The sequence below is a fragment of the Pan troglodytes genome, chromosome 17 (genome assembly GCF_028858775.2).
Source record: "Pan troglodytes isolate AG18354 chromosome 17, NHGRI_mPanTro3-v2.0_pri, whole genome shotgun sequence".
NCBI lineage: Eukaryota > Metazoa > Chordata > Mammalia > Primates > Hominidae > Pan > Pan troglodytes.
In genome coordinates this window covers 55,866,219-55,877,920 of record NC_072415.2, presented here as the reverse complement: position 1 = coordinate 55,877,920, position 11,702 = coordinate 55,866,219, and the positions used below count along the sequence as shown (strand labels likewise).

Genomic DNA, 11,702 nt, shown 5'->3' with positions numbered 1-11,702 from the left:
CACGCGCCACCACTCCTGGCTAATTTTTATATTTTTAGTAGAGATGGGGTTTCACCATGTTGGCCAGACTGGTCTCAAACTCCTGTCTTCAACTGATCCGCCTGCCTTGGCCTCCCAAAGTGCTGTGATTACAGACGTGAGCCACCGTGCCCGGCCCTCTTACTTATTTTCGTAAACTTTTTCTTTTAACCTCAGAAAGATCTTTGAGGAACTAATTTTTCCTATGGTAAAGAGACTATTATTTCAATTTTAGTAATTCTTTCAGCTTCACTTCAGTTTTTTTTCTTCTGTGAAATTAAAATCAGATTAAAATTTCAATTTTTATTTACTTATTTTATTTTATTTTATACAGGGTCTTACTTTGTCATCCATGCTGGAGTGCAGTGGCGCAGTCACGGTTCACTGCAGCCTCAAACTCCCAGGCTCAAGTGATCCTCCTACCTCCGCCTCCTGAGTAGCAGGGACTACAGATGTGTGCCACCACACCCAGCTAATTTTTGTATTTTTTTGTAGAGACAGGGTTTCCCATGCTGCCTAGGCTGATCTCAAACCCTTGGGCTCAATCGATCCTCCCACCTTGGCCTCCCAAAGTGCTGGGATTATAGGTGTGAGCCACAACACCAGTCCAAGCTATTTTTAAAAGGCATGTGGCATATGGTCTTATTCTTTAAAAAAAATTTTTTTTAAATTTTTATTTATTTATTTATTTATTTATTTATTTATTTATTTATTTTTGAGATGGAGTTTTGCTGTTGTCGCCCAGGCTGGAGTGCAATAGTGCGATCTCAGCTCACTGTAACCTCTGCCTCCCCGGTTCAAGCGATTCTCCTGCCTCAGCCTCCCAAGTAGCTGGGATTACAGGCATGCGCCACCATGCCTGGCTAATTTTTTGTATTTTTAGTAGAGGCAGGGTTTCACCATGTTGGCCACGCTGGTCTCGAACTCCTGACCTCAGGTGATCCACCGCCTTGGCCTCCCAAAGTACTGGGATTACAGGTGTGAGCCATTGCACCCGGCCATATGGTCTTATTCTTTAAAAATTATTTGTTGCATGCATCTGTTCATCCTTCCTATTTGTATACCTGCAGAAAGAAATCCCTGTTACAATCATCATCAAATATTAATACTAATTAGTTTTAGTTGGTGGAATTTTGGGTTGTTTGTTTTCTTCTTTGTACTTTTCCTTCCTATCATAGTGCGCTGCAGCCTTGAACTCGCAGGCTTAAGTGATCCTACTGCCCCATCCTCCCCCAGTAGCTGGGACTGCAGGTATGCACCACCACACCCGTTTATTTCATTTATTTATTTATTTAATTTTGTAGAGGCGCGGTCTTGCTGTGTTGCCGGGGCTGCTCTTGAAATCGTGGTCTCAAGCAATACTCCCGTCTTGGCCTCCCAAAGTGCTGGGATTACAGGCAGCCACTGCACCCATGCCCAGCCTGTACTTTTCTTCATGTTTATTTTTGAGTAATGAGCATGTATCATTTTAATAAATTGGGTAAAATCATTATTTAGAAAAGACAAATGACAGGATGGGAGAAACTTTGTAACATATGTAAGAATACATAGTCTATAAAGAACTTCTACCAAATTAATAGGAATAAGGCAAAATGCTCAGTTAAAAAGTTGGATGATAACTTACAGAAGAAGAAATGCAAATAAACAATAAGCATATAAAATGATGCACAACCACACTAGAAATCAGGGAAATGCAAATTCAAAAAGAAGTTCTTCCTTTTTTCAACCTCCCTCTCACACTGGTAGCAATTTTAAAAGATTATTTATATCCACTGTGGGTCAGCATTCCTGGAAATGGGAGCTCCTGTACACTATTTGTGGAAGTTTAAATTGAGAAGACTTTTTTGGAGGACACTTTGGCACTATTTTTCAAAAATTTAAAATGCATTCTTTCCCCTGACCTAGTAAATCCACTTTCTCAGAACTCTCAGAAAAACACTCTCAAGCTGGGTGTGGTGGCTCATGCCTGTAATCCCAGAACTTTGAAAGGGTGAGGCAGGTGGATCACCTGAGGTGAGGAGTTCGAGACCAGCCTGGCCAACATGGTGAAACCTTGTCTCCACTAAAAATACAAAAATTAGCTCGGCATGGTGGCGCACACCTGTAGTCCCAGCTGCATGGGAGGCTGAGGCAGGAGAATCGCTTGAACCCGGGAGGCGGAGGTCGCAGTGAGCCGAGATTGTGCCACTGCACTCCAGCCTGGGTGGCAGAGTGAGACACTCTCAGAGATGCCCGTGGATATATGTCCACAGATGTTCAGATGTTCATTTAGGTTTTTTTCTTTTTTCTTTTCTTTCTTTTTTTTTTTTTTTTTTTTTTTAGTGGTAGTGAAAACTGGAAATAACTCAGGAGACTTTGTACTACAGAGAACTCCATATTGTGAATGTAGTGGATCCCTATGTGCTGACAAGGAACATTCTATATGATGTGTTACTAGGTGAAAAACAGAAGAGCAAATAATAGAATGATCTCAATTACATAAACATGAAAGTTACACATATGTGTATATGTGAGATATGGGCATGTAAATGCAGAGAAAAGGGACTGGAAAGCTAACTACTAACCTTGGCAGTGGCTGCCCCTGGGGAGAGCAGTGGAGCTGGAAGAGAGTGGGAAGGTGCTGGCGTGTTTTAGACTGTCTACCTTTGTGGTGTTACAGTCTTTTACCGTGAGGATATATTCATTTATTACTTATATAATTTTTTTAAATCTGAAGAAAAAAGTAGGGTAGATGAGCCTAAATCACTCTGTCCTAATCGTATGGTTTATATAAGGCTGGGCTGAGACAGAAGTGGAGATGGTGACAAAAAGCAGTGGGGAGAGGGGAAGGGGAAGGAGGATGTTTAGTGCTGAGACTGACCCTGCAATGCTGAGTAACAATCAGTGTTTTTATAGGGCATGCTGACTGCAGAGTTTTTTTCCTGAAATCCCCCTTCCTTTGTTACAGTTTAGTTGCGTATTTGAATTGCTTGTGAATGAAGGGCTCTATAGCATGGTAAAGGGCACTCTTAGAAAAGATGGAGGAGGGTTGGGCATTTCTTATTCCACTTAAACAAACGTTCAGTTTTACTGTAATGTTCACATAATGTCCATGTTAGGGACTTCCAGCTGGAGAAGACCACCATAGAGATGAGGGCCATCGATCTTTTTACAGTTGTTCCCTATCATACAGAGGGAGTCTTGCATTTTAGAGAATGGTGTTGTATCTGAGCTTCTATGGTCACAGGTGCAGTTTTGCTTTCCAGGGGAGGGTCATTGTGTCTTAACAAAGAGTCAGCTCTGAGAAGGACCCATAACCCTCTCTTCTGTTCCCCTAGGGCAGCAATTGAAGAGAGATATGGCAAAGATCTGCTCAACCTCTCTAGGAAGAAGCCGTGTGGACAGTCTGAAATCAAGTATGTATCAAGTTTTTTTCTGGTTTCCAGGTTGGTTAATAATACCTGGGAGCCCCCTCGCTTCAGCAGACAGAGTTACCAGGAGGTTGAAGTATGCTGGCTGAAAAAAAAATTTTTTTGGAGATGGGATCTCACTATTTTGTCCAGGCTGGGCTCAAACTCAAGATCCTCAGTCAGGCGCAGTGGCTCATGCCTGTAACCCCAGCACTTTGGGAGGCCGAGGCAGGTGGATCGCTTGGGCCCAGGAGTTCAAGACCAGCCTAGGCAACTTGGCAAAACCCCATCCCTACTAAAAATAGAAAAATTAGCCAGGCATGGTGGCCCATGCCTGTAGTCCTAGCTACTTGGGAGACTGAGGTGGGAGGATGGTTTGAGCCCAGAAGGCAGAGGTTGCAGTGAGCAGAGATTGTGCCACAGCATTCTAACCTGGGTGTCAGAGCAAGACTCTGTCTCAAAAAATTTAAAAAAAAGATCCTTGCATCTCAGCTGTCCAAGTCGCTGGGAATACAGGCGCGTGTCACTGTACTTGGCCGTAAAAAAATTATAATTTTTTTTCTTATTTTCAATTGTGAAAAATCAAGACAAGCAGAAAAATGGCTAAAGTGGACTGTGAAGCCACAACCTGTTATTAATACCTTCTAAGTTTTTCTTGAAGTTTTTTTATATGTACACCTTTTCGTAGGTAGGGCTATATTATATATATTTATACTACAAATTTAATAGTAGAGCTTCCTGTGTGTGTATATGTGTGTATGTGTATTGTATGTGTGTGTTTTAAAAGCAAGAGAAGACAAGAGGAAGGGCAATGTCCTATTTGTCCCCATTAGGACCGCTGAGGGGACATAGACTTCTGGGCGTCTCTGCAAGTGTGGATAGCAGAGATGCCCAGAGGTCTGTGTTGATATTATTTTATAATATCTATCCTAAGTAAAACACCTATAAAATTATATATCTAAAATTGTATATAAAATAGAAAATTATACATATATTTTTTCGTTTGTGATAACTATAGGAGATTTTGCACCATTTTAAAAAAAACTTTTTTTTTTTGAGACCGAGTTTTGCTCTTGTTGCCCAGGCTGGAGTGCAATGGTGCGATCTTGGCTGACCACAAATTCTGCCTCCCGGGTTCCAGCAATTATCCTGCCTCAGCTTACCAAGTAGCTGGGATTACAGGCATGCGCCTCCATGCCCGGCTAATTTTGTATTTTAGTAGAGAAGAGGTTTCTCCAGGTTGGTCAGGCTGGTCTTGAACTCCCCACCTCAGGTGATCCACCTGTCTCGGCCTCCCAAAGTACTGGGATTACAGGTGTAATCCACCATGCCCGGCGAAAAAACTTTTATTTTAAGTTTAGGGGTATATGTGCAGGTTTGTTATATAGGTAAACATGTGTTATGGGGATTTGTTGTACATATTATTTCATTGCCCAGGTATTAAGCCTGGTACCCATTAGTTATTTTTCCTGATCCTCTTCCTCTTCCCATCCTCCACCCTCTGATAGGCACCAGTGTGTGTTGTTCCCCTCCACGTGTCCATGTGTTCTCATCATTTAGCCCCCACTAATAAGTGAGAACATGTAATATTTGGTTTTCTGTTCTGTTTTAGTTTGCTAAGGATAATGGCCCCCAGCTCCACCCATGTCCCTGCAAAGGACATGATCTCATTCTTTTTTATGGCTTCGTAGTGTTCCATGGTGTATATGTACCACATTTTCTTTATTCAGTCTATCATTGATGGGCATTTAGGTCAATTCTATGTCTTCCTTGCATCATTTTATAATTGTCACAACCCATGTGAGATTTCTGTACCATAATTTTTAATTTTTCAGTCATTCATTTAATACATTGAGGTTACAGAAATGACCAGGTCATGGTGCCTACTTTAGCAATACACTCCGTCTTACACAAGGCTGGTTTCCCTGGTGTCCTATGGCAACTCACACTTAGAAGGGTTTCATAATTGGTTTAATGCCCTGCTATCACCATTCTGAAATTTTTAATAATTTATAATCAAGGGGTCTCATGTTTTCATTTTGCAGTAGGAGTCACAAATTATGTAGCCAGTCCTACTCATTTGGAAATTTCTAGATTCCTTCCCCAACATGTTGAGGGAGGGTTTAGAGAAGGAGGTCAGGCTTTCTCTTTCCAGACCTAACCACATAACATACTTTCCTGTATCCTGCTCTGGCTGTGCTATCAACAGCTTCAGAGATGCGCAGAGGTCTGTGTCCCTTCAGAGGCCCTAATAGGGACATATAGGACATTGGCCTTCCTCTTGTCTTCTCTTGCTTCTAAAACAAGCACACATGCAACACACACACACACACACACACACACACACACACACACACTCATCGTAGACTACAAAGAAAGGTATTGAACTACTGAGGAGGAAAACATTGGGAGATACTGAAAATATTAATAGTTATATAAACCTAAAAATCTTGTTACCCTCAGACATAGGAAATTAGTACAAAGAAGATTTATTTTTCATTGGCTAATTATATATTTTTGATGTTTTAAATGAAAATTTAAAAATCACAGAAAAGTAAAAAAATGAACATAATAAATAGCTATATACCCATCACCTAGATTTTACAGTTACTCATATTTGTCACCAAGATTTTACAATTATTAACAATGTAAATGCTTTAAATTTAAATCTGGAATCAGCTATTTCTCCAAGAATACTTGGTTCCATTCCTTTTCGTGATTAATTGTATTTAGAAACCAAATTTTCAGTTCTTTTTTTTTTTTTTTTTTTTTTTTTTGAGACAGAGTCTTGCTTTGTTGCCCAGGCTGGAGTGCAGTGGCCCAGCTAATTTTTTGTATTTTTAGTAGAGACAGGGTTTTACCACATTGGTCAGGCTGGTCTTGAACTCCTGACCTCAAGTGATCCATCCGCCTTGGCCTCCCAAAGTGCTGGGATTACAGGCATGAACCACCGTCTCTGGCCCAAATTCTCAGTTTTAATGTTGATCATTGTCACAGAGGCATCATCGTATGTAGGCCCTGGCAGGGAATGGATTTTAAAAGTGTGAGTTCATACTAATATTTACAATTCTAATTTAAATTTATAGGGCTCTATATAATGTTTAAAATTTTATGTTTATATTTCTTTCCTCTTATATTGAAGACCTGACAATATTAGTATAATTATTTGCTTTATTTGGTGTTATATATATATATATACACACATATATATATAAATTGTTTTAAAATAATATCAATATTGCTACTAACAATAAAACTTCTAAATAGAGCTTAACATTTCTTTGCAGTTCCTTTTGATCTTAGACCATAATAGGTCACTTAAACATTTATTTGCTCTGTGTGATTATGTAACCAATTTTACTTATAGTTAAGTTTATTTGTTTCAGTTTGTTTTAAATTATAGGGATTGTTTTCTTTTTCCTGTTTGACTTAGTTTTATTTTTTGAATATGTAAAACATTTGCACGTCCAAGGGTCCAAACTACATCAACTTAGACAAGTTTCACTGTAATTAAAGAATGGTTTAGAACATTTTATGGAAGATAAGTGGGTCAGTTGACCAGAAAAACTTTTTCATTTATAAAGAAAGCATAAGCCATTGGCAATATACCCAAAAACTTTTGAGGTGATGTGATGGAAAATGGCCGTATTCTCTCTACTACTTCCTGCAAAAGATATTTAGCAGAATGAATCTGACCCGAAATGATATTTCTTATATCCTTACATATTTGACGTTTGCCTTGTTACTTGGTAAATTCAGACAGACTGTAACACAGTTCTTTTCTGTTGCTTGATAAAAGCCAGTCAGTTTTCCTTCTAAGAGTATACCTCAGAGAGGAAGTAGTCATAAGATAGGAGAACTGGGATTGTTTCCAAGGCTGAAGTGAAACACTGTTTAGGTGACTTGTTTTTGTCACCCCATGACATGATCTTTAGGAAGATGTTCTAGAAGACAGTGGATGATTTTTTTTTTTTGAGATGGAGTCTCACTCTGTCACCCAGGCTGGAGTGCAGTGGCGTGATCTCAGCTCACTGTAACCTCTGCCTGCGGGGTTCAAGCAGTTCTCTGCTTCAGCCTCCTGAGTAGCTGAGATTATAGGCACTCACCACCCCACCTGGCTAATTTTTGTATATTTAGTAAAGACAGGGTTTCACCATGTTGGCCAGGCTGGTCTTGAACTCCTGACCTCGTGATCCACCTGCCTCAGCCTCCCAAAGTGCTGGGATTACAGGCGTGAGCTACCGCGCCCGGCCAGATGATTTTGCTTATCCAGGGACTAGCTAGGATTTTCCACCTCATTGGCTACCCTGAGAGACTCAAGTCTATAATGGAACCTGTTAGGGCTTAAGGCCAACGTGCTTTTTAAAAGAGTTGTAGGATAGTTTCCTTTTCCACAGTGAGGGAGAACACTGTGGAGAAGAGAGGGTGAATGTTGTTACGCCACCATCCCCATGGTTCAGATTCCATTCCTGGAATGTCATTTTGTCCTGAACACGAGGAATGGCAATGAAGTGATGATGGGAGACAACAAAGCTGATGACAAAGGAAATGAAGATGGGGCTGCTCTTTTAGGGGCCCTTCAATCAGTCACTGTGGTGGGAGAAAAATTTTAAACTTGGGACAGACAATTTAGCTGTAAGGCTGGCCTTTCAATCTATGACTCACTATAGGGAGAGAATTCCAGTTGTATCTCCTATCATACCCGTCTTTTTTTCCTATTCTTTGAAGACAAATAAGCATCACTGAAGAGTGGATTTATTAATTTCAGTTGACCATTGGTGCATTTGTTTGGATATGGACACTTTTTATTTTGATTTTTGTTTTTGAGATGGAGTCTCACTCTGTTGCCCAGGCTGGAGTGCAGTGGTGCAATCTTGGCTCACTGCAACCTCTGCTTCCGGGGTTCAAATGATTCTTGTGCTTCGGCTTCCCAAGTAGCTGGGATTACCGGCACGTGCCACCACACCTGGGTAATTTTTGTATTTTTAGTGGAGAAGGGGTTACATCATGTTGGCCTGGCTGGTCTTGAACTCCTGACCTCAAATGATCCTCCCGCCTTGGCCTCGCAACGTGCTGCGATTACAGGGGTGAGCCACTGCACCCGGCCTCAATATGGACACTGTTATAATGCATTGTGCTCCTTGAAAAATTGTATCATAAGATGGGTAAAGTGAATGGAGAATGTGCAGTTAGGCTGTCCTGCTTAATGTATTTGTAATAACTGGTGCAAATGTTCATGTGAGAAAAGGCAGAGAGAAATAAGAACCTTTGTTTTGAGATAAATAGAGTGGGAAAAGTAAGGTAGCTGAAAGAAGGGGCCACTTGGAAAACACAGGGCCTTTAATTTCTAAAATAGTAGAATTTGCCATATATACATATATATATAAAATGATGCATGATCTTATGCTGCTGTGGTAGGGGACCGTGAGTTTACAAAATCCCAACCCTGCTTGGGTAGGTTGAGTGAGCACAGTCCACAGTTCCATGAGATCAGCCTCCATGAAAGTAGCAGTGAGCAAGAAATTTACCAGGGCCAAGGCACCTCCGAGGGAGTTCGCTTAAGGAAGTGTAGGTTGGGGGAGAACTAAAATAATGGGCAAAGGGGAGTTGATTATAAGGGAGAGGATGGGGGAGATTGAGAGAAGGTATGAAAAATGAGTCACGGTCTTCCATATCCACAACATGGTAGACTAGATATTGGGAAAGCCCTCCCATTGTAAAACACTTAAAATGCTGGTTTAAAATATATTTTAATAATTTAAAATAAATACGTGGCTATGCTGTCAAGAAAGTAAGGAAAATCCTTCCAGGCCAAAGACGAATCAAAGGTGTCTTTCAGTGGTCACTTAGCTCTCTGGATTCAAGCTTTTCTTCATCTCTTAAATCCCAGAGAAAGCCTATAAACCCAAAGATAAATAATGTCTTAATGAAAGGCTAAACCAGAGAAAAAAAATCTCAATAAAAGATATCAAGTCATGCCTGAAATCCCAGCACTTTGGGAGGCCGAGGCGGGCAGCTCACTTGAGGTCAGGAGATCGAGACCAGCCTGGTCAACATGGAAAAACCCTGTCTCTACTAAAAATACAAAAATTAGCTGGGCATGGTGGTGGACACCTGTAATCCCAGCTACTCGGGAGGCTGAGGCAGGAGAATTGCTTGAACCCAGGAGGCAGAAGTTGGGTGCGTAGGTGACAGAGTGAGACTCTGTTGCAGGAAAAAAAAAAAGATATCAACGAAAGATACCTCTCTAAGCCTTGATTATGAATGATGAGAGTGGTTGCATCTCCTGAGAATCTGTAATTATAAGCCAGTTCTCTTGCTGATTTGGAGCTCCAAAGTACCAAATTTCATCAGAGTGGTCTGAAGAATCCTAAGCTAAAAATTTAGTTTAGAGTGGTCCTGGGTGTCAACAGAAGCAATAAATAGCAGAATTAGACATGCAAAGACTGTAGATACTAGAACTAACAGATCTAAAAAACAAGTATGTATAGTATGTTTAAAGAAACAAAAGAGTGAATTAAGAGGATGAGTAGGGTGACTTTCAGAGGTATTCAATAAATTTTGAAAGGGAATCAGATAGAACTTATATAAATAAAATAGAAAATACTTAAAATAAAAATTCAGTAGATGAGATGCATTAAGTAACACATTAACTATAATTGAAGAGGGAATTCAAAAATTAGAAGTGAAAAAATCAGGAGAGGCTGGGGACAAGGTTTGGGGAAATGTTGATCAAAGGATACAAAATTTCGGTTAGGAGGAATAAGTTCAGGAGATCTATTGTACAACACAATGACTGTAATAATAATGTATTATATTCTTGAAAACCACTAAGAGAGTAGATTTTAAGTGTTCTCATCACAAAAAGTGTAAGTACATGAGGTAATACATATGTAACTTTGCTCTATTGAACCATTCCACAAAGTACATATTTCAAAACATCATTTTGTACATGATAAATATATGCAATTTTTATTTGTCAAGTAAATAAATACATTTCAAAAAAGAAAAGAAATTATCTGGAATTCATCACAGAAAAAAAAATCAGAGGTTAAAAGTAAAGAAAAATTAAGAGACATGGAGAATAGGATGAGAAGGTCAATGCTGAGTTCCAGAAGAGAGAATAGAAACAATGAGAAGAAATTTTTAAAGCAACAGAGCTTGACAATTTTCTGGAATTGATGGGAACCATAAATCTTCTGATTCAGGAAGCAAAATTAATCCCAAGAATGATAAATTAAAAGGAAATTCACAAGTACACAAGAATAGTCAAACTGAGTAAGATCCAAGTTAATGAAAAAGTCCTAAAGGCATCCAGAAAGAGTGATTACCCACTAAGGAACATTTATTAGAGCAACAGCTGATTTTTTCAATAGCAATGATGAAGCCAGAGACTGCAGAATTATGTCTTTAAAATACTGAGAGGAAATAATTATCAACCTGTAAAAATTATTTTTCTTGGAGAAATTATTTTTCAAGAAAGAAGGAAAAATAAAGATGTTATCCAACAAAAAATTAGAGTTAACTGTGAGCAGATGTTCAATGAAGGAACTTCTAAAAAATATACTTCAGAAAGAAGGAAAATAATCCAGGACAAAAGGTCTGAGGTGCAAGAAGGAATAGTGAGCAAAGAATATGGCACATATGGATAAATCTAAACAGTTTGTAAATAAATGGTATTAATGTCAACTTGGGTGATTTAAAAAACAAAATGGAGCCAAAATATTGGACATTAAAAGCTTACAACTTGTTAGGAAGGATAATCAGAGTTAAAGCATTCTTAGGTATTTTATTGCTGAGAGTAAGTATAATACTAACCTTGAGTAAGCAGATTCTTCCTCTGTCAAGCCACCAGATGAGAATGCAGCATGGGCAATACCTTGATTGCAGCCTGTGATGCTCCAAGCACAGGATCCAGCTAAACCATATTCAGACTGGCAATCCACAGAACTGTGAGATAATAAATGTGTGTTGTTTTATGCTGCTAAGTTTGTCATGCAGCAATAGAAGAATGGATACAATTTGTTTAATGTCTGTCTCCTCTATTAGACTCTGAGGTCTGGGATGAGGTCTGTCTTGTACGACTGATTAACCAACATCTGACACAATGCCTGGCCCATGGTTTATGGTCAATAAATATATGATTATTGACTAAATGAATGTAAATGAGTGAAAAAGGAGGCAGTCAGGACTAGGTTTGAACCCTTCCTTTGTTGCCTTGTATTCATATTTTGAATTGCTATACTTTATTTATTTATTTTGAGATGGAGTCTTGCTCTGTTGCCCAGGCTGGAG

At 39.4% G+C, this 11,702-nt stretch overlaps 1 protein-coding gene across 3 annotated transcripts in view; it reads left to right on the top strand.

Annotated features, from left to right (window-relative positions):
• PSTPIP2 (proline-serine-threonine phosphatase interacting protein 2) overlaps nucleotides 1-11,702 on the top strand; it is a 92,691-nt gene that overhangs the window by 48,190 nt on the left and 32,799 nt on the right. For all 3 annotated transcript variants that reach the window (XM_001145075.6, XM_063796069.1, XM_063796070.1), the window contains exon 3: nucleotides 3,336-3,413. In XM_001145075.6, coding sequence (XP_001145075.1) covers nucleotides 3,336-3,413 — 78 coding nt within the window. The remainder of the gene's footprint in view (nucleotides 1-3,335; nucleotides 3,414-11,702) is intronic.